A 23,880-nucleotide genomic window follows, 5' to 3' on the forward strand; every position below is an offset into this window, starting at 1 on the left:
TATATTGTGAGGTATATGCTCTATGCAGGACACCCCCTCCCCAGCCAGCGGTGACGTAACAGCTTCGGAGCGCTGCCGCTGCTACGGTAACAGGCCAGTCAACACTCCGCCCCCTTCCGCGGTGACGTAACATAGGACACCACTGTAACACGAGGCAACAGGGAACGGTATAAAAAGCCGGCTGAGCAGTATGTGAAGAGAGTGTGTGATTAGGAGTGACACAGTGTGGATCGTGAAACCACCGAGTGCAGCGGAAGCCAGTTGCAGTCTAGCATTCGCCGGAGTGAATGGAAAACAGATGTATTTGGGATACGGCCGATGGCAGTAGTTGGGAAATTGTAAATTGTGTAAATGTACGAGCGAGTGGAATAAATTCACTATATCCAATATGGCGTGAAGTTATTTGTCACGTGGCATACACTCAACACATGACAATATATATGGACATTTAATGATGAGAACACAAATTCCCCTCCTCCTAAATACTAGCATCAGATTTTATTTGGTCCTAGCCTCACCTGTTCCAAAGGTCAAAGAGTCCACACTGTATATTTTCTATGAAATGTTTACATTACAATATCAGCACTCAGGCAATATAGCATTTCATTTCATTTCATTTTGTGTATAAAATAAACAAATACTCTGCATACTGTCCTCATCTGGATATGGCAGCCCTTAAACACTGCTGCCCTATCCTGACAACCCAAAAAGTTTTTTTCAATTAAACTACTCTGAGTATTATACTGTGGCATCCTGGCACAATCTGTATTCTAAATTAGCAATTGCACTTCTCACAATTCCTGTGCAACTTCAATGATGTATTAAAATTCACCTTTCAAAACCATTCTGAACAGCTACACACAGCACCAAAGAAAAATCAACACATACCAACAAAATATACATACATACAACAAAAAATCACACATTAAAAAAATAATCTCAAAGTATTTTACACCTTTAAAATACAAAGTGTAGCAGCGTGACAACTGGGCAGCAGTTTTCTCTAAAATTTATACACCTGATGGTGGCCAGTTGTCCTGAAACATGTAGTATTTGAATAACGGGAAGATACGAATGTTTTTGAAGCGTGAATTTTAATACACCAAGGAAGTTGCACAGTGACAATGAGAAGAGTGAGTGCTAAGTTAAACTAATCTGTGCTAGTACGGACATATACACTTAAGTGTATACATATACACATATAAGTGGGGATCACTTACCAATGGGTCATCCCTCAACTTCAGCACCACAACCTGCAACAGAAGGGTTTCTAATTAAACACAAAATCAATGTGTGCAACATTACTGACTGGACCTGCTGCAACACAACACATCACACTTTTCACAGATGTGCATCATTAAACGAATCAGCATATTTAGATAACTGTCTTACAGGATGTGGCATGCAACTATTTCATCTGGCAGTTAGGAACCAATGTTGCAGAGAAACACTCCTTCCATATCCTCCCAAAACAACTGTATCATTCTACCAGACTATACAGCATTCCACCCCAGAAGTCCGTAATCTCAATATTCACCATCCTGAGAACCTCATATCTCAGTGGTTCTCAAACTTTTTACCTCTGAGCCCCCCCTGACAAGAGAAAATACTCTCAGGCCCCAGCCTGTTTTTTTTATCAAAATAGAAGTCATGGTATGTTTGACGTTTTATTCGGTTTATTTTGTGTTTATCTACATACTATTATAATAATTATTAGTTATTTTGAAATTTATGATAATTAAAGCCTGTACTCATCAAAAGTTTTTCTATATGTATTTTTATGTTTTGTTACTTTTCTAATTGATTTAGGGCAGTTTTAATTTTTATCTGTAGGAAAGTATGCTGCGCCCCCCTTTCAAGCCCTTCGCGTCCCCCTGGGGGTCGCACCCCACAATTTGAGAACCACTGTCATATCTCATTGCACATCATACAGCAACATCCATGCAAAACAGCACGACACATCCCACTGTCCATGAGCAAATGACAAAATGATTGTAACAACACCAGTAAAGGACTGTACTCAACAACCATAAGCAAAGTTGTTTCATTCCCATCAGAGTGCAGATAATTTGATTCAAAACACTGTGCTACTTGTGCTGTGCTGTTTCTGGCTCATGTGGACCTACCCCCCCCCCCCTTTTAGAACTTCACACACAATTCTAAGCCCTTGAAACATCAGTGACTCATAAGACGAGAAGCAGAAAGCAATGTGCAGGCCCTTAGAGGGCTGGATTCTTGATAGTCAGGCTGTTACAACACATAATCTGTGATATGTTTATCGCCCATTTGTTCTTGCTGTGCACTATTTGTGTTTCTTGTGGCTCAGTTCACAATACTGTCAGGATCTCACACTACATAACATCAGATGGTAGGATGACTGATGAATAATGAATTGAAAGGCTTTTAAAAGAATCATTCATGACCTAATCACAATAATATCACAGCATTTTCTTGGAGGGACCAAAGTGAACCCCAAATAACTTCAAACAGGATAGTTGGTGTCATGGCCAAAACTGGTACCATGCACCTCCTGTATGCAAGTCCAGAGGATTACCAATAAGCCAACGCTGCTCGGCATATGCTGTTTGGTTGGCAATGTTTATAAGATAATGTGAGATAACATGAATCCCATACTGTTCTCATTTATGAAGTCTCCCATGCTCAACACAAGACAGCAAATATAAAGTTACTACTTATTTCATTATCGAGATTTCCTGCAATCAAACTGCAAATTGCTAAGACCTTGCATTTATCTAGAAACGATACCAACAGGTCTGACACATTATTTTTGGTACCTTAAGGAATGAACAAAGGAAATTTGACAACTGTTATTTACTCCACCTGTTGCCCCTTTCTGAAAGTTGGTTTTACCACAGATTTCTTTTTTTAGCATGAAGGTAACGTGACATTTACAATTTCTTGTATGTTTCGTCATGTGTAATACTCTTCAAAAGAAACGTGAATAACATCCAGTACTACCGAATTTTTTATTGTTCATGCTATGAAGTAAAACTATTAAGTCATCTTCTGTAACTTCTGGTTTGTGCAAAGTTCTGCCAATTTACATTAAGGGCAATGACATTTAATTCTTGGGGTTGCTGCGATTTTATTTTTGCCATGTCTAACACGGATGAAACACGTGCTGGGGAGTGGAGAGGCGGAAACTGGGACGTGAATAACATCAAAATCTGTTTTAAAATGACAAAGAATATCTGCCACATTAAAACTGCATTTTAATTTACTTCATAAACATTAGATGACTTAGATACGAATCACAACACTCTAGTTTGCGAGTTTCACAAACTGATATTGGCTACGGACACTTTCTTCGCAACTTAGCTGACTGTACGAATGACCTTCACGGCCGGCATACTTGTTGGAATTGTTTGTGTTCGTCAAAGTTACTTCTGCGAAATCAATAGTTATGTGATGAAAAAAAAAAGGACATATACTAAGCTATACGTCGACGTCGTGAATCAATCAAGAAGTTACGGCTAGGCGAATTGTTTTGTTTGGATGAAGAGTGTTCCCGTAACAGCTTTTCTGCTTGTGATCACGTAACAATTATCAATGTTAATTTTGAATCCCGTGCGACCATAAATGAAGTTCGGAATTGCCGGACTTATGTCAGTGAATATAATATAAAACGTTTCTTATCGAAATACAGTTCACATTTAGTGATCACCGTATTTTCCAAATTTTTAAGCGATAAAATAAAATATTACAAACAGAGCATCTTAAACATTGTGCTACTATCCGTCGTATTAACTGCGTGCTTACATCTTACAGCACTCCAGTATCTTGCATGATTGTTACACGAATTATAAAAAAAAGTTTCGTACTCAATTTTCTCAAAGTATCAATAAAGCTGTAACTTCCTAAGGACTGTTCACCAGTGCGCCTGTGCTTATGAGTTAAGAAAAAGTGTTTAGAGCGTAACGCAAAATATTGAAAAGTTTGTACTTGCCTGATGACTTTGAATAGCAGTTTTAAGTTCGTTCTGAATGTTTCTAATATCTGCCTGAAGCGATTTTGATACCTCCATCGCACAATTTATGTTCATCTATATACCACACACACAATTTAAGTCACTGACTGCCGACGACATTAAGCCGCAAGTCTCAGCACTTTCTGAAGGTGGCAGCGGCTATCATCACTAGCGCTGGCACTGAGGGCGGGAGAGGGCCCTGCGGAAGGGGGCCAATAGCATGGAAAGAGAAACAAATATCGAATCAGAATTCGTTCTTATGCTAACATAGTTCTCAGTTTGAAACGTTTAAACCGTATTCCTCGTTCACCAATGTGAGACGTCTTCAAGCTAATTAGAGGTAAAGTAAGTGTCGGTTATATCTGCAGTCACAAGACAATCTAGTCAACACATATTACTAAAAAATACAATAATCTGTAAGTATGATAAAAGAACTACATTTTATAGGAACTCAATACCTAAGTGCTTAGGCGGTAGTACGTCAGAATAAATGGCCGAAAGTAACGGAAGTAGGTGAGTGAGGAGCATGTCTAATGTCACATACTTCAAATTTTCTTAATATTCGAGTTATTTATTTATACGTTATTGTACTACACTGCGTACGCATTCATTACAGGTCATTTCGAAATGATGTACCTTCTTTACATTTTGAGTGAAACATGTTACATAACAGTACTGCGCCCTTAACCTTACTGACACTAACCTAAGCATGTCGCTCCTTGTTATAGTGCTGTGTTTGGCGAGTAATTTGTATAAGTTAATAAAGAAGAGGAAGATCACAGTGGCCTCGCGGCCTAAGTACGATGTGTTTTCGCCCCTTCGAACACTGAGGTCGTGGGTTAGAACCCCATTCGAGGCGTGGATTTTTTAAATTGACCTGCTTCTTTAGTGGCCTTATGACGGGCTCATCTCCCAAAGGAGGAGCCATACCAATTGTATGAAAGAATCATAATTTCAGGTTAATTCTGAATGGGAATAGGACAGAAATTAGACTTTTGTCAGGGGGTAAACCAAGTCGAGAATGGCTACTGTATGGTCATGATTTGACATTTTCCTGTATATTAAAGCAAGAGTATGTTTCTTGGATGCATGCTTTTCCGTGCTACAGCTTTGTTTCCGTTTCACCTGCACCAGCACCATAAAAGCAGCATTGGTGTAGGCATTATTAATAGTACTACTATCTTTGTATACCTTGCAGAATTTGGAATGGCCAAACGAAATGCAACATCTGAACTAAACCATGACAACTGGAATGAAGAGGAAGCTCCAGAAGAAGCAGGAACATTCTGTAAAGCCACGCCTGATGTTATGAAGCATCGCATAATTAGATCAGCCAAACGGAGATCTGGTGGTAGTACAGAAGATGTGAGCACAAACTTTGCTGTTATTAATACATTCAAACTGAGAATTCAATGTTTTGTAAATGAAAAAGTGCCCACCGTATAATACCCAAATTGTCATTGGTGATTTTCTACTCAAATTGCAATTATCTCATTGCATGTGAAATGAACTAATAGGGAATTTATGGGTTACTTGACTGTAACAGACAGCTCATAATATATAATTACATTTCTGATTAACTCCGTGGAGCAGAGTCCTTCCTGAAAAGCTAATAGTTACCCAGCTGATCAAAAAAATTCCCTGCCTTTTGTAGAAATGAAAGGTTCATGTTCACAAGAACCCACCACTGGACCTCATTATGATTACACTTCACATAAAAAGACTTGAACTCCCCACAGTTAGCAATACAGACTGCACACAAGATACATGGGCAGCTATGTCAAGATTTGTCAGTCCAAACTTGACCATAACTAGTAATCTTAATCTTCTTTATTTGTTCCAGAAATCCATGTTTCCCAATATAGCCTCTAGATATAGAACAAGACAAGTTTTATCATATATGTCACCAATACTACCTATAATACATGACTACATACACAAATTGTGTACACGTCACAAACATACGGTATAAAACTGTAAAAATAAGTTACAATATGACAAGCCCACATACAATATTTTCTATTACCAGAATAAGCACTGTATCCAAAGTTATAAAAATTAAGTGAAAACAAGGAACCCTTATAACAGGAAACTGAATCGTAAACCGTGTTTTGTTCTTGCAGCAGAATGAAGCAGCTAAAAGCCCATTTGCTACATTTGGGGGCTTCAAAGCAGCTTCCAATAACCCTGCATCAACATTCAGCTTCTTAACAAAAGTGAACAAACCTAATGATACATTGAACAGCTCAGTCAGTAAAAATGTGCAAACAGGCTCCACAGATGCCGCTTCTGACAGTAAGTCTGCAGAGTATTACTCAAAGCTGAAGAGTCTGAACCAGTGTGTGTCGCAGTGGATAAAATCACATGTCGACAGCAACCCATTCTGTATCCTCACCCCCATTTTTAGAGACTATGAGCTCTACTTGACTGAAATTGATGGGAAGGAGTCCAAGCAAAATCTTGGGAAAGAGGCAGATGTGACACAAAAGAGAGTGAAGTCACCAGAGAAGTCACCAGAGAAATCACCAGCTACACAGGGCATCATGACTAAGTGGTGTGTATATATTTATGCTGCCATTGATGTGTCCAGGAGTCGGTATAGTGACTGGCTACAGGTTGCATGATCAAGGGGTCAGGATTTGAGTTCCAGTAGGGTCAAGAACTTTCTCCTGTCAATGTCCAAACCGGTTCTGGGGCTCACCCAGTCTCATATCAATTGGGTACTGGGGGATGTTCCCCGGGGGTAAAGCGGCCGGAGCGTGAAGCTGACCACTTGCCTCAAAATAGTGCCGGTGTCAAGCAAATGTTGATCTACACATCCACTCCCCCCCATTTGCCTTCATGGCATAGTGCTTAATTAGATCCACTGCTTTGAAACATATTTTAATGTAATAAATATTTAATTAAATTCATTGAAAATTAATTTCTGATTGCAGCATATTTTGTGTGTGTGTGTGCAGTAGCATCTGTTGCTTTCATTGCTAGTCTGTCTGTACAGATGTAATAAACTCCCTGATATTATGGATTCTTACAATGCTGGCTGAAAATCACTTTCTTCTGACATTTTACAACTCTGTATTCTGATGTTTACCAGTGTTTCAGAAGAGCATGGTGCCTGCAAATCAACATTAACGTGTAGCAGACTACATGGCATCACATCGGTGAAGGTGGCGCTAGTTTTAATAAAAATATTCTCAGCACCCTATTCTGAAACAGCCTTGGTCCAAGTTCCTCTCTTAATGTGCAAGACCACTTTTTGCACGTGTACAAAACAACAGGAAAAATTGCAGTTTTATATATTTTAATCTTTGTTTTTGGGTAGCAGGCAAGAAAACAAAAGGCTCAGAACTCAGTGGCTGACATATTACCCACATTTAATCAGCTTTTAATTTCTTCATAAATCAAATTTTGTTAACTGTAGTTCCAAAAATTTTTAACTTTACCATATTTTAAAGGGATCTGTTAGCTGTCTTTATGTTAGAACTTACCTGTTTTTCTTTATCATATTTATGTTCTCCCTCATGTTAAAACTTGACCCATGGAGCACAGCAAATTAATATTTACTAACAGTTACATTTTGCGAATTTACCACAGCAGTCGAACACTCTTCTAATACTCTTTTTCATCTGTAGTGACACAGCAAGGTCGGTGGAGGGCCCTGCCACTGAAAGCAAAGAATCAAAAGGCTTTACCCAAAGTTCTGGGAGCAGCACAACAACTTTCAGTTTTGGTTCTGCACCTTCCAGCAGTTCCAATTCGATGGCTGGGTTCACCTTTGGAAGGTATGCTCCGAGTGTCAGTGTTGATAATTATTTGGTTACAAAGCTGTTTCATATTTATAGTCCTGACTGCAAGACACTTGAAACTTATGCAGGTATGATCAAGTCCCATACAATTTAACTGCTCACATATGTCTCTGTCCATTACCCTGAATAAGCCTTAAGTTTGGTTTGCTTACACCCTAACCTCGTCTACTGTGCACGAATTTTACATTACTTTGTTCCAGTTCCCAACCATTCACATTCAGCAATGTGTCAAAGCCAGAAATTAAACCAGAGGAGAGCAACGAAGAAGAGGCTGATGAGCAACCGTTCAAAGTAGAATTCACACCTGTCACTGAGGAGGGTGCTATTTATTCCAAGAGGTACATTCGTGTCAAGATTCAGCATATGTCGACTTCACTTCCAGTATACATAAATGCCTTTAATCGTAAGAGTTGAAGCTTTCACAAACCCTTCATAATTTTCAGATGTAAGGTGTTTGTGAAGAAAGAGGCTTCATTCCAAGAGCGTGGCGTGGGCATGCTGTACCTGAAACCAGTTGGGGAGAAGACGCAACTGATTGTGCGGGCTAATACTAGTCTGGGAAACCTACTGGTTAATACCCTGCTGATGGCCAGTCTGCCTGTGCAGCGTATGGGTTCAAATAATGTGATGTTAGTGTGCTTGCCAACGCCTGACACCAAGCCACCGCCTGTACCTGTTCTTTTCCGATTCAAGACTGGCGCCGATGCAGATGAAGCATTTGATAAATTCAAAGAATACATGAAGTAACCAGTTCACGTTAATTTGAGTGATAATTTAGTAACTGCTACCAAATAAGCCAGCTTATGAAAAGTGTTGTGCTATACATATTTTATGTCTCACAGATTATAAAAAACATTGAACCTTTTCCTGGTCTGAAGATATGTGTCATATGGCTGTGGCTTCCGAATTCTTCCGTTAATCATTCTAAATCAATTGTTTTTTTTTCCTGAATAAATATGGCTTTGTTCAACATATATGCTTTGTTTTTTTAACGCTCACATTATGATCTTTAGAATGTTTTAATATAAAGGGATGAACACAGACTGCTGATATTATGAGATGTCACTGTTTGAAGTGATGTAACAAATTCTATCATGCAGTACCAGTCTGACAATTTCAAATCATTCGAGCAGCAGCTCCGCTACAGAGTTCCTGGCTTTGCATTAAAATACTTTTTCCCATAGTTCTTGACATTAATTTCTATAGCAGTTATTGTCGTGTCACAGTGTAGTTCATGAGGAGGATGCTCAAAGGAGACTTTGGAGAAAGATGGGGGGGAACAAGAGAAGGCAAAAAGGGGAACTGAACAACCGACTATAAATACTTGCGCTTATACGAGTACATAACAGTAACTAGCACCAAATCCATTTGTTACCAGAAGCCATGGCATAGACAGACTGAAATGTTACTGGTCCATTCTTGAACATGACTTTATAGCCACATGAAGAGAGAACTGATTTTTCATACACTAAGATTTCAGCACTTATGTGACAATGAGAATCAACCAGACATGACTGACAGGAATTATAAGTAACTTTGGAAGATGAGCTCTCTCTTTGATAAGATCTGATTGACACCTACACTGCACTGAACAGTTGGCTGTGATTGAAGTTACTCTGCTCTTCAATGGTACAGTCACTTTCAAGCGACATGGTCCTAAATAACAGACTGACTCACTCACAGAGCTGAGCCCTTCTTGAGAAGCTGCCAATTGTGCAGCTACTCAAGAACTTTCCAGCGTATTTTGGAACCCAAAGGTTCATTACTGTGTTCACAAGAGCCCTCCACTGATCCCTATCCAGATCAATCCAACCCATACCATCCCACCCTATCTCTCTTAAGATTCATTTTAATATTGTCTGCCCACCTATGTCTTGGTCTTCCTAGTGGTCTCTTTCCCTATGGCTTTCCCACCAATATATTATATTGACTCTGTTTCTTACCCATTCATTCTATGTGCCCTGCCCATCCTTGACTGGAAAACAGTAATTATACTTGGTGAAGAGTCCTAACAGACACATCTGTAAAATGATTTTCAAACTGTGTGACATGACAAAAGCAACAGAGACAATGGCAGCTAAGCCTGCACCAGTGAAGGGGTCCTGAGAGCTAGGCTGGAAACTTTACATGGATAGTTTCTTCTCTCATAATTCAACTCATTTCCCACACACAACATCTGTCAACTCTTGTAGAAGTGTCAAGCAAAACTGTAGAGGGATGCTCAAAGGCTCTGATGGTGAAGAGACTAAAATCAGAATGAGATAACATAATGCCAGGATGAGATGCATTCCTTATTCATTCATTATTGAGGGGGTGGGTTTCCCCATGCACCGCGACCAGTTGTTGATCTATTGTACATTCCCCTTTGATATTCTACCAGTCGCCATACCCTCTGGTGCTCGCTCTCAGCCCCGTTCAGCCAGCGAGTTCGGCCCCTCTACTGGCAGTGGTACCTGATACTTTCCCCATCTACCGGAGGCATTGGAAACTACTTGGGCAGGAAACTTTTTACCTAATTTTGCTCAGAGGTCTCCTAGAGACATGAGGATCTTTTACGTGCCGTAAATCTATGACACGGGACCCACAGCTTAAAGTCCCTCCCGGAGGACTTGTTCCCTGAATTTTTCCGCCCTTAAAAATTCCACGACCTCCACCGGGTTTGAATCCGCGTACCTTGAGTCATAAGGTGGGACTGTTACCCCTAGACTACGGAGGCCGCTTAGGATGAGATGTAACTTGACAGCAATGATTTGGAAATCTGTATATGTCAATGGATTGCATAAAACAGCAGCTGAAATCAATTTGTATGATGAACATGGGAAAGTTCAAGAAAAACTACAGTCTCTACATGGGCTGTGCCTAGAAAAGGGACAGAATGGCTGATTGCTATTCATTTCACTGGAGAGTTAGAAGTGGACAAAAAAATGAATTCCACACCTGTTGGATGTAATTATTTGAATCATTTGTGTGTTCCAACAAAGTAGACATTTGGAGATTTTGTCAGACGTTTTTGTTCAAAATTTATTGGAAATGAGTGCAAAGGAAATTTGTCCTCAGTTCATCCCAAGATGAATGGCACACTGACCACTGGTCACTGGTCACTGGTCAGCTTTAGGACAACACATACAGTGTCACATTGCTCAACCAAGCAGAAATGAATGTCTACCAAATTTCACTGCTCAGCCTCTGTACAGGCCAAGGTTTCCATATCTGTCACAGCAGGAGAGGACAACACTTAGAAATGTTAAGTGTTGCACATTTCAATTTCAGTTTATATACATATGTATATGTATTTTGTTTTATTTCATGAATCTATCAACTTATCAGAAACAACTTTTATACGAGTGAAAAATAATAATGTAGAATTTTGCAATGTATTTTCTTTCAGATACTTTTTACTAGGATATATTAGTAGGGCCTTCTAAAAATAGACATGTTTTAATACAAACAGCATAACTAAAATCTGACAACCAACCCCAAGTCACTTGGCTACTCAAGAATTTGCCAACACATTATGGAACCTGAAGGTTCATTACCGTGTTCACAATAGCCTGACATTAGTCCCTATCCTGGGCAAGATGAATCCAGTCCATACCACCCCATTCTGTTTTTCTAAGATCAACTTTAATACTGTAACGTGTATGATCAGAGCGTTGCTAGGTAATAGACTGGGAAACACCCTGCGACCAAATACACACAAGGCAGTTGTCTCAGTAGAGGAATGTCATTGTGTGTTGCTGGGCAATGGCGCACCCATGAAGATGCTTGCTAGGAATCACGTGACTTGTTTTTTGTGTGGTCTTCCTTATGCAACAATAGGAGTCAAGAATGAAAGATGTTTTCTATGTGGTCCGTGTGAAGCTTATAAAACGATTAACTGTTATAGCTTAGACGAGACTGAGAGACTAGTACAAAATGCAGTGTGCAGAGTGCTTATAAGAGAAGTGAAGCAGTCAGTCAGTTCTGAGTTCTCGGTATGGGACTTGCCACAGGAAGTTTGTAGAAGACCTAATAGTGGTTTGAAGTGATAGTCTCTGTGTTGAGATCCATTGCTAGGAGATGAATAATGGAAACAGAGGATTCTAGTGTGTGTGCAAAAGTAAACTATAAATTGTGGAAATCAACAATAGTACTGCATTTAAATGTGGAGAACTTTTAGCCAAAGTGCCAATAAATCCAATCATCTGAACTGGAACCCGTTACTTTCATCATGTGTAACACAATAGGCATACTAGGCCATCTTAGTGGTCTGTTTCCTTCTGGCTTTGCCATCAAAACCCTGTTTACATTCCTCTTCACACCCATGCATGCTACATGCCCAGCCATCTCATCCACCTTGACTTGATCATTCTAATTATATTTGGCAAAGGATACAAATTATGAAGCTCCTCATTATGCATTTTCTCCAGCCTCCTATTATTTCATCACTCTTTGACCCAAATATTCTCATTAGCACCTTGCTCTCAGATACCCTCAGCCTGTGTCCTTCCTTTCATGTCTTAGACCAAGTCTGTCCTATTCTATTCTGTATTTAATTGCCTGTACAAATTTTGTTCAGAACAGTTTTTGCTTCAGTATGTAAATTTAAAGAAAATCCAAACAGCAGTTATAGTTGTTTCATGCATACATACATACAGATAGACAACAACACAGAGGTACATGTGTGACTGAAATGAGCAGCAATGTGATCAATATCTGGAATAGTAACTGAAATTTTGCTTAAAATTCTGGAAAGAAGATACATTAAATGTATTATTGAAAATAATATGATTTACTATACTAAAAGGGTGAAATCATCCCCGTGTTTAATTAATTAAGCACTATGCCATGAAGAGATTTGATTTACTATAACAGGAATATTTATTTTCAGTGAAAATAAAACCATGATAGATAGAACTTCAATTACTTTTGGAAAACAGTATTAAGGAGAAACAATTTTGTAATAGAATACAGATTACACAAAATAACGATTTCAGAAAAGAACACTTTAAAAATCTAAACAGGATAACAAAGAACAATCAAACTCATGAATATGAAGACCACAATGTTACAGAGAGAGAACCATGGGTTATGTTTATATATGATGGGATATATGTTAAAACAATTACAAAATTATTTAATGACACAAAATGGAGAACTGCATACAAAACTAATAATGCAAGTTGAAACTTACGAGAAACCAAGAACGTTACATCTTCTGAACATGCAGGTATTCACAGATTAGCAAGTCCAGACTGCCAAACTGGGAGATCCCTAAAAACCAGGTATGAAAATCATATTTTATCATTTTATCATATTTAGATATCATCATATTTAGAATCATATGATTCTAAATAGGCACAAGATATCCTTGATAATAAATAATTTCAGTGAAACAGAAACAATGTAAAAGATGATGGGGCAATAAAGCGATGGTAAACAGAATTTACAGATAGATTTCATGTATATATATATATATATACTATGTATAAAACAGGGACATCAGAGAATAATTCTGTAATGAACCAAATAGTCTATCTGATATATTTGAGGGTCCCACCTTAGCTAGACAATCGGCTTGAAGATGGCGGTAAGGTTATCAGCCTTACGCGCTTTACTCCCTAGGAAAATGATTTAATTAATTCCAGGTACTCATTTCTGTTAGAGGCTGAGTCGACCCCAGGGCCATAGTGCGGCTGGAAGGATTAGGTCAACTGAAAAAAATCCAATGAGCTCATCGGGACTTGAACTCGTGACCTTCCGGCTTGTAGCATAGTGCCTCAATCAACTACGCTACAGCGTGCCCCAAGAAAAAGTTAAGAATAGCAATATTAAAGACATATTACTTTGAAGTGGTACATATGATTATGTATCAAAATACAAACCAAGAAAATGAAAACTCTAAAAATCACATATGAACAAAATCATATTAATGTATTTTACTGTGAATATAACTTTACGGCAGCTGCCATGTTAGAATTTTATACCTTACATATCCAAAATACTGAGGATTCAAAATAAAGAGGGACATTAGTTTAGAAATATTTTAATCACATATGTAATGGTTAAATATTATTTTTAATTAAGAGTGTTACTTGAGATGTGAAACAGTCTTCATTGTATTAGGTTAAGGACCGAAACATGTTGGGCTTCTTGAAACAAGAGTTGAATGCTGTATATAAATGGCTTATCTAGTTTATCATTATGTGAGGATGGTTCAAGGTTGACCTGGGGTTTACTTTTTTACAAAAAGAATACATATGCCACAACTGCCAAACTCTCACTTCTTTTTAAGATATTCATCCTTTACACTAATAAAATTTTTCCATTATCCTGGCAAGTTACTGATGCCAGAAGCATAAAAGGTTTCATCCTGACTACATGGCCATTCAGGGCACCATGTTTGATTTCATCATCAGTTTGTAATTTCTGTCTTTCTAGGTACACCTTCATTAGTCCAAACAAATGAAAATCAATACAGACCAAGTCAGGGCTGTAAGAAGACTGGTTCATGATTTTCTAGTCCATTGTTGCCAATGTTGCCTTTGTAAAATTTTCCATATGTGGACCAGTGTTGTCATAAGAGGATCTTTGACAGTTTCCCAGGCCATTCCTCCTGAATCACTTGGTGCACATAATTTTGAAGCAAGTTACTGTAATACTGTGCATTAAGAGTTACACCATGTGGAAGAAAATAAACATGAATCACTCCTTTTGAATTCCAAAACATCTGCCAGCTAACAACTGTGACTTGAACTTCTTTATTGACTTCATAAATCTTGTCATACACATCACACTTATATGTGACAGGGTCCTGTGAATTTAGCCTAAGAAGAGTTTCTGCTTGTTTCATTTCCTGTCACTAGTAATTTGATGACATAGCACTGATCTACACTAGGAGTGGCAAGGTCTGATGCTATCTTGTACTGGCTCTAAAGGGGCCCATACACATGCAAGTATGGCTCGCAAGTTTGGCTCGGTGAGCTTGACTCAGATTAATTTCACCACACACGCATGAGTTGACACCCAAATTCCCTTGTACATTTCAGTATCCAGAATGAGTTCACTGAAGCAAATTGCAGCAGCCTTCATAATACTAGATGAATGTGGTATGTTCAGGAGAAAAAAGAATAGAAAAAGGAGAGAACTGTGGGCTAAGAACTGGTTGTTAAGTAGAGACAGATTTACACATTTAAATTTATTGAACTTTATTAGAAATGATAGACCTGAAGACTATAAAAACTACTTCAGAATGTCAGATGAAAACTTTCAGGTACTGTTCGAATACTCTGTGCTGCGAACCTGCCACAGAACCGGCAATTCACGGTACTCTTCTAAAAACCATGTCAAAAGCTCCAGGCTCATGAATGTTTTGTTATATATGGAAGCTGACCTGGTTCTTCAGTAGTACCACAACTCATTACACTGTCTGTTCGTGTGGCGTGTAGATACGTGAGTCTGGCTCGGGGCCGCCCACACACGTACGAACCAATAGCGAGCTGAGTCCCACCGAAGGCCCTGGCGAGCCCTGCTGGACTTGGCCCAGCCTGGCTCATGGCGACCCACACACAGACGTGTGTGACTCATTGGAACCCAAGCCGAGTCGTATGTGTATGGGCCCCTTAATGCACAGAAGTGGGGCATATGGTCACTTGCCAGGCAGGGAGTGCAGTGTTGACACCAACTGTGCATAAAAGAGTTTTATATTTATGTTGCCATGTCTTCAGGAAAAAAAAGTCCAGGTTAACCTCAACCCACCTACATAAAAGGGGCAATCAAAAAGTTCCCAGAATTGTACTGTAAGAGTAGTACATACAGCAATGCTTACCTAGTCACCTTCAAAGTAGGATCCTTGCATACACACACACTTGCTCCAACAATGCTGCCATTATTGGAAGCACCAGAGGAATGCCTTTTTTGGATTCTTCTGGAGCTCAGCCATCACATTCGATTTTATGTCTCAATGGATGTGAAAAGTGTCCCCTTGAGGTCCATTTTCAGAGTATGAAACAACCAAAAGTCACTTGGAGCAAAATCTGTAGAGTATGGAGGTTGGGTGATGATAGGAATGTTTTCCTTGGCAAGGAATTGCTGCACAAGTGATGTGTGGCTCAGTGCGTTTTCATGATGCAGAAACCACTGTCCCAACCACTTGTCATGCCACTTCCTCTGAACTGTACTGTGCAACCTCTACAAAAGTTACACATAGAACTGACTAGTAACACTTTGTCCAGGTGATATAAACTCATGATGCACCAAACCGTCAATATCAAAGAATGCAATGAGCATTTCCTTGGATCTAACAAGGCGTGATTTCCTTGGTTGGGGAGACAACACTATGTGCCACTCTGATGACTGCATCTTCATCTCTGGGTTGTAGGCAAACACCAATGCCTCATCACCAGTGATGATGTATTTGAGAAACGTTGGGTCTTGCATACTTTTCTCAAACAAATTTCCAGCAACTATCATGCGAGAGTCCATCTGATCTGTGCTCAGCTACCTCGGCACAAACTTTGCACTGACAGGTCTCATCTTCAAATAGTCGGATAGGACGGCATGAATGGATTCATGAGAGATACCAGCTTCTTGCTCCAACTCCACAATGGTCATTTATCGATCAGATCAAATCAGATGTCACACTTTCTCAATCATTTCTTCGGTTCTGGATGTCAAAGGCCTCCCGCTGCACTGGTCATTCTCCAACATTTCTCCATTCTTAAACCAGGAAAACCAGTCGTAAACTGGATTTCTTCAGTGCAGTATTACCATAAACTTACTGCAGGGCCGATAGCATCTCTGAAGCAGATTTCCCCAATTTGCACATGAACTTGATGTTTGCAGGCTGTTCAAACTGCGACATTGCACTGAATGACCAACACTCATGTCTAACTCAAATGGAACAGTAACAACACTGCATGCCAAAACCTGTCCAGACCTGTTGCACCTGCAAGCAGACATGCTGAGCTCCCCACCACAACAATGTGTACACTATCTTATTTCTCATTCTCCAGCTGCAGGGGAATTTCAGGAACTTTTCAACTGCCCATCATAGAACAGTATGAGTTCCTACATTTCAGTTAACACCAACATTTAAATGTCCAGCAAGAATGTGTTATGTTATTAAATTCAAGGTGGAACAGTATATTTCTAGTCAACTAAGTTTGAAGATTTTGACAATGGTGTGACACACTGATCTAAACTATTCCTTTGTTCTTCATCCATTGTACCATCTTTTAAAACTATAATGCTTACAAAATCGGCCTTATTTCCATCATCAAATGAACAGAAACCACTGTTTGAGGGTACAGAGGGACCAAACAGTAGATTTCTTGTAGGATTTGAGGTTCTCACAGGAATGGTTATGAAGAATTCTACCTTCTGGGATACAATGATGTCTTATCTGTTGAAAGTCAACCCATGTTTCTGACTTTCATGCTGGTTTCTCACTTGGCTTATTCTTGGACCCTGAAGATGGAGATGACATGTTCCTCCAAAACATGAGTTGACTTCAGTGGATTACATCATGTTATATCCCAGAAGACAGAACTCTTCAGAGTAGATTTCTGTTTACCTGATAATGGAAGTGATTTTAAAAAACTGGGATGATGGACAAACTCCTAACAAATAATCTCAGTCAGTCTGCCATCAAATAAATTTAAATTCAGTTTAGTGTAATTATATGTAGTTGATGATTCAGGTGTTACCAACTGTTTATCAGATACTTGCTAACTTGGGAAATTGGTCTTCTCTCAATGAGTAGCCAGTCCAGCAAAACCATGTGTCTCACTGGTGATGAATGTTGTAATGTCACGGAAAGCACTGAATAAGGGGAAGATTCGCCACCTCTACTGAACTAATAGAGCCAGCCTGCTTATTGCTGAGCAAACTGGGCCAAGGGACTGATCTCATCTCAATATGGGAGGCAGTGGAGTCGGTGTATACATGGCCAACAAGTTTGAAGGAGAGTTGAGCCTTGAACAAGCAGGCAACAGAAAGACACGAGGCATCTTGTTTTGGACTAAGCATTAGAATGAAGCTCAGAGAAGGATGTTCTCCATGATAGATGGGAAGTGGGCCATGATTCAGCCTCTGAAAGAATGGCATAAGTGTCAAGGATCATATCCCTTCCTCCTTGCTTTCTGTACCAAATAGTACTTTAAAGTTATAAGTGTGAAATTAATTGGTTGAAGGATATTGGTGCTAATAGTTGCTGGGGTAGCCACTACAGACCATGGAATTCTTCTTGAGTGTGACTTGCTATCAGGTTAGAACACTCTTAGATGCATGTGGTGACCATCTTGTATGCCATCTTACAGTTCTTCAATTTGTTTTACTAGTGTGCAAAAAGACAATATGAATCAGTGTGTGTAATCAATTTCTTGTCGGTGTATGCTAATTGCAATTTTAGGACTACAGGTAATACAAGGTGTGGCAATAAAGAACCCAGATTACTTTTATGACTCANTTACTGGTAATATACAGAATGGGAGAATTATTAGCAATAAGCCTGTATACGTAATATAGCGGTTCTTTGTATGATAGGGTACTGACATGTGTTTAGTGGAGTTGATATGAATGCTCTTATCTCGAGGCTGATTTCTGGACTGGGGTAAGTGTCCCGAAAGACATTCTTTATTTTTTTCTTCATATCCAAAGGGATTCATCTTTACCATGTAGCACTTTCAAGAATTTTGTTAATTTAAACCTTATTATTGGAATATACCTATTCTGTTATGAGAAATTAACACCAGAGCAGTTTCACTTATTGTGATCTGCAGTTGTAGCCAATTGTGGTGGAACTGTTCTATACAAACTCCATGGCTTGAGTCCTCAAGTGAACTATACTGACTGAGCGACCGCTGCTTGTGGGTGAAGTCAGTGCCAACTTTAACAGATGGAGAGTGTTGCGTGGTCAGCGTAACAAATCCCCACGGCTGTTAATTTCAGTTTTCTGGATCAGAGCCGCTATTTCCTCAAAATAGCTTCCTATAATTATTGCCTGAACCCCCTACAGTGACAACGCCTGTCCGACAACTTATTACTGGAATGACTCAGGCATATCCTGGTCCCTGATGCACAGCTGAACTATCTTCCTATCCAATGTAAACATCAACATATTCCTGCTCTTCCTACGAGGGGTTAAAGCAAAACTTCCATAATACAAAGAGAAACTGTCTCCAAATTAAAAAAAAAGTAGCAGTTTGGACATGTGTCCAGTAAAGTGTGAAAGTTGAATGTGTTAGAAATCTCAGCATAACAACTGAAGGCAAACATAGTGGGTGTGGTGATCAGATGCTTCAGGCAATCTTATCATTACACAATTAAAAAGTAAGGAATTTTTGGAAGTCCTGATGGCTATGTAGATGACCAGGTTTGGGACACTGATGAGCAACAGTAGTAATAGTAATGGAGTATAATTATATGGAACTGTACCTTGTACACAGCCACAATGTATCGAGAATGTAGAACGGGGCAGAACCATGAAATTTCAGCACTGCCAACCTATGAGCAGCCATCAGCATCAAAGTAACGTTACCTTTATTCTTTACTGAGGTACTGGCATAAGTTTCAAAACATAGCTTGTTATCATTAAGGTATAGCTTATTTCTCTTATTCAACTATGAATATTCTGTACCTTCCCTTTCACAAAGAGGTTACCCTCACACATAAAAATAACAAATGGTGCCTACTTTCACCACCTGCATACAGAGGCCTCACACATCCAAATTTGAAGTTCAGCTGCAGATTAGCAGTATCATCATTATAACTGTAATTTCCAAGAAATACACACATAAAAGCAACAGATATGATATGACTAGCTGAAATGAAGCTGAGGAAAGAATGAACGCAGATCCTTCCCTGACCTGTCTGCCCTGGAGTTACCTCCTCCCCACTCCTACTAGCTGTCACGTGTATTCTGGCACTTGCTTCATCTGCAGGCATCTCTGTGTTATTGGTGGGTGAACAGACTTGAACACCAACCACCTGACTCTTTAAATCCACTTCTGGGTCCACTAAAGAGATAAAGTCACACATAAAAAACAAACCAATCCGTCTTTATTATTTTATCTTTCTTGCTGCATGAAACCATACACTGCAGTACTATGTACAACAACAAAGTATTTTCCTTGGTTGGAAGCTGATGACTTTGAGACTTACGTGCTCATAGATACACATCCTAATCATCAGAAACCTATAAGCATACATTCACTGTGTGTGGTCTGGTTATAAAGAATCAACACTATGCTGACAAACAGGTTTCTGTGATGTGATGCCATGTAGTTTCATAGGTTGGTCCCTACATGCACCAAACTACGAGAGATATCCAGAAAGTAAAAATGCAAGGAACATATATTTTTCAGAAATGGCAGAGTCACTGTCTGAGATAGGAACAGTATGACAGGGCTGAGTTCACCGGCCACAGTCACAGCAACGTTGTGCTCACTGTGTGTGTTTAAAATGGCCATATCGATTCAAAATCCCACCAAATGTGAGGTTCGTGCAGTGATTCGATTTCTTTGTGTGAAAGGCGATACTGCTGCTGAAATTCATCATCAACTTGTTTCTGTTTATGGCAAAGATGTTATGAACAGTCAAAACATGGCAAAATGGTATTGTGAATTTGAAGTGGGAAGAAGTGATGTTCATGATGAAATAAGGAGTGGAAGGCCATCCGTTGTCACATGAAATCATTAAAAAAATTGATGAAATCATTCATGCTGACAGACAATTAACCATTAATGAACTTTGTCAACAATGTCCAGAAGTGTTAAGAACTGTTCTCCATGGCTAAGAGAGCAGGCGAGAGATATCTACAATGCTGGAATAAAAAAACTCGTTCCCAGGCTCACTATTTTTTCTTTATTGCCAGTGGGTGGGACTAAGTCCCTTGTACTGCGGCCACTTCTGGCCTATTGTACCAGCCCCAGATGATAGGTGAGGGTGATTGTGGAGCATTTGGTGGAATGAAGGTTGGCAGGGGAAACTGAAGTACTGGGAGAAAACCTGCCCCAGCGCCACTTTGTCCACCACAAATCCCACTTGACCAGACCCGGGATCGAACCCAGGCTGTCGAGGTGGGAAGGCAGCGACTAACCGCTTGAGCTATGGCGTGGCCTCCCAGGCTCATTAAGTGCATTGAGATCCATGGTGACTATGCTGGAAAGTAAATAAAGGTGTGTTGTAAAAGTGCTACAAGTGAATAAAGAAAATTCTTTACAAATGTTTTCTGGACGTTGTATCTTTACTTTCTGGATATCCTTCGAACACCACATCACATCCCTGAAGACCATAAGTTTAATATTCACTGCTGTAACAATCCCAGATCTCATACAGTGTTCTGAGTTCATCATGAATCACAATGGTGACACAGGGACCAGGCCAGTTTTTCTTAGGTTCCACTCCTCTCCTTACCACCCTTTTTTCTCCGCCCATCCACACAGACATATGAGTATATGCACAAGTGGCAGCACCTGATGGCATGGATGGGCACAGGAATTATAAGACCTCATGCATGCTGAATCATAAATGGGTCAAGGGAACCACATTGACCAAGTCCGAGCTGAATGTGTTGCATGTGGATCTCCACACAATTCTGGAACATCCGTTGGTTTTTTGGACTTAGACGTGAACGGATCTCTTCCATTGAGTCTTGAAGGACCTTCACCTCATATGCATTACGGTCTGCGTCTGACAAGCTCTGCAACCGACAGCAATTCAAATGCAATAATGTAAACTGTAAACAGGTAAATTACATGTATATTCATTACATCAATAAACACTGAAAATGTACTTGTACTTCAAGTACAACCATAAAATTTATCACTCACCATTTACACAAAGGAAAATGTATTCACTCAAGCAGCCATTACAATATCTTCTGTGTACAGATGTGAACAGATGGAGAATAGTAACAACAACATGCTCCTACTGCCGATGATGATAAATGTGGCAAACTCTAAAGCACCACAGATTTTCCCATCACATTCCCGCTCCCCAGTTAAGATTATTAATACAGACAATCCAGGTCATGATTAATCCATGCATTAGCTTATGTTCCTGTGCTACAATAACCATGGCCATTAATCACAGAGATAGCTGTGGTGACTCTGTGTACCATCTGCTCTAACATTCAAAACCACATTACCCTCTCACATGGTATATTCATGTGACTCACATCATTCCCAGAACAAACAGCAATTACAACCCTCCCTCCCCTTGACTCAAGCTAACTCAGCTTACCTTCACTTGCAGTACAAATGGAGCCAGTCAAGTGATCATTAACCTCACCTTCACTTGCAGCATGAGTCTCACCTTCACTTGCAACTTGAGTGGAACCAGCCAACTGATCGTGAACCTCACCTTCACTTGCAGCATGAGTGGAACGAGCCAACTGATCATGAACCTCACTTTCACTTGCAACTTGAGGGGAACCAGCCAACTGATCGTGAACCTCACCTTCACTTGCAGCATGAGTGGAACCAGCCAACTGATCGTGAACCTCACCTTCACTTGCAGCATGAGTGGAACCAGCCAACTGATCGTGAACCTCACCTTCACTTGCAGCATGAGTGGAACCAGCCAACTGATCGTGAACCTCACCTTCACTTGCAGCATGAGTGGAACCAGCCAACTGATCGTGAACCTCACCTTCACTTGCAGCATGAGTGGAACCAGCCAACTGATCGTGAACCTCACCTTCACTTGCAGCATGAGTGGAACCAGCCAACTGATCGTGAACCTCACCTTCACTTGCAGCATGAGTGGAACCAGCCAACTGATCGTGAACCTCACCTTCACTTGCAGCATGAGTGGAACCAGCCAACTGATCGTGAACCTCACCTTCACTTGCAGCATGAGTGGAACCAGCCAACTGATCGTGAACCTCACCTTCACTTGCAGCATGAGTGGAACCAGCCAACTGATCGTGAACCTCACCTTCACTTGCAGCATGAGTGGAACCAGCCAACTGATCGTGAACCTCACCTTCACTTGCAGCATGAGTGGAACCAGCCAACTGATCGTGAACCTCACCTTCACTTGCAGCATGAGTGGAACCAGCCAACTGATCGTGAACCTCACCTTCACTTGCAGCATGAGTTGAACCAGCCAACTGATCATGAATCTCACCTTCACTTGCAACATGAGTGCAGTGAGCTGTGTGATGAGGCTCAGCATACGCTCGCTCTTGACTGGAAGGCGGACCTCTGAATGTGTGTTGTGCTTCACCACAAGATCTCGTGCCTCCTCCTGACTCCTCTCACGAAGATGAGATGGGGCTAGCATGGCTGCAATGCTAGGCTCTGGGGCAATCTGCACAAAATGTAATACCATGTGTGCAGTCTGATTTGAAGGGATCATTGGCACAACTGCACTTTAAGTACTGTACAATACACGATGTTAATCTTAGTACTGAAATCACAGAAAGAAGTGCCACAGAATAACCCTGTCAACATCTCCTTTCAGCTGTTATGCTCCCTTCCCCACTCCTCCACTGCAATCTTCCCCACATGGCCCTGCAGTTGTCTAGCTATTCACACAAATGTTGGTAGTGATGATCACCTTCCCTAGTGAACTACTGTGAACTTGGGTTTGAGCTTCTCACAACAGTGACTATGGGGCAGTGACATACATGCAAAGTGTTTCCTCAGGAAATACCCGCTAAAAGAACTAGAGAACTGTTACAGTGAAACAGGAAACACCTGAGAAAACTGACTGTACTTCTCACAGGATACTGTCAATGAAAATACACCTAATCAAACTGCAGCTAATATCTAGCTCCACCTGTAAAAAAGTACAACAAAGATGAAATGGCCTCACATGTCCTATTTGACTATGAGGTTGTACTTGAATTAAGGTTTGGTCACTTGGGACTCAATTTCCTGAAGCCAAGTGACAATCAAGAGGCTTCATTATGCGAAGTACAGTCAACTCTCGATTATCCGGGATAATGGTGGGGATGGAAATCACGATTAATCGAAAACCCGGTTAACACAAATTTTATTAAAAGTAGTACTGTAATACTGTACCTTCATAATACTATAGGCCTACCTGTATTTAAATTTATTCAACCTCATTTTTATGTCATCTCATGGCCTATTTAAT

General features: G+C 40.1%; 2 protein-coding genes across 10 annotated transcripts in view; one reads left to right on the top strand and one right to left on the bottom strand.

Annotated features, from left to right (window-relative positions):
• Nucleotides 1–3,968: 3,968 nt before the first annotated feature.
• On the top strand, nucleotides 3,969–8,768 carry LOC111863776 (nuclear pore complex protein Nup50). Of its 6 annotated transcripts, none has more exons than XM_023850438.1 (6): nucleotides 3,969–4,333; nucleotides 5,187–5,353; nucleotides 6,112–6,542; nucleotides 7,621–7,770; nucleotides 7,995–8,132; nucleotides 8,238–8,768. In XM_023850438.1, exons 2-6 carry the CDS (start codon nucleotides 5,195–5,197, stop codon nucleotides 8,539–8,541), a joined length of 1,182 nt encoding a protein of 393 aa, XP_023706206.1. In that variant the 5' UTR covers nucleotides 3,969–4,333; nucleotides 5,187–5,194; the 3' UTR covers nucleotides 8,542–8,768. The 6 variants fall into 6 exon arrangements, with proteins under 6 accessions (XP_023706206.1, XP_023706205.1, XP_023706210.1 ...); XM_023850437.1 differs by having other exon boundaries at nucleotides 3,969–4,328; XM_023850442.1 differs by having other exon boundaries at nucleotides 3,969–4,328; nucleotides 6,115–6,542.
• Nucleotides 8,769–20,825: 12,057 nt separating this feature from the next.
• LOC111863781 (protein lin-9 homolog) overlaps nucleotides 20,826–23,880 on the bottom strand; it is an 18,472-nt gene continuing 15,417 nt past the window's right edge. For all 4 annotated transcript variants that reach the window (XM_023850455.2, XM_023850456.2, XM_023850458.2 and 1 more), the window contains exons 8-9: nucleotides 22,906–23,088; nucleotides 20,826–21,475 (exon numbers count right to left, since the gene is read on the bottom strand). In XM_023850455.2, the coding sequence (XP_023706223.1) occupies nucleotides 21,284–21,475; nucleotides 22,906–23,088 (375 nt within the window). In that variant the 3' untranslated portion in view covers nucleotides 20,826–21,283. The remainder of the gene's footprint in view (nucleotides 21,476–22,905; nucleotides 23,089–23,880) is intronic.

The sequence above is a fragment of the Cryptotermes secundus genome, unplaced genomic scaffold (genome assembly GCF_002891405.2).
Source record: "Cryptotermes secundus unplaced genomic scaffold, Csec_1.0 scaffold572, whole genome shotgun sequence".
NCBI classification, from domain to species: domain Eukaryota; kingdom Metazoa; phylum Arthropoda; class Insecta; order Blattodea; family Kalotermitidae; genus Cryptotermes; species Cryptotermes secundus.

Excerpts from the sequence above, each read along its gene's own strand:
- LOC111863776 (XM_023850438.1), top strand. The coding sequence starts at position 5,195 with ATGGCCAAACGAAATGCAACATCTGAACTAAACCATGACAACTGGAAT. Across the intron at positions 6,543-7,620 it reads CAGGGCATCATGACTAAGTG|TGACACAGCAAGGTCGGTGG; the intron begins GTGTGTATATAT and ends TTTCATCTGTAG. Across the intron at positions 7,771-7,994 it reads GCTGGGTTCACCTTTGGAAG|TTCCCAACCATTCACATTCA; the intron begins GTATGCTCCGAG and ends ACTTTGTTCCAG.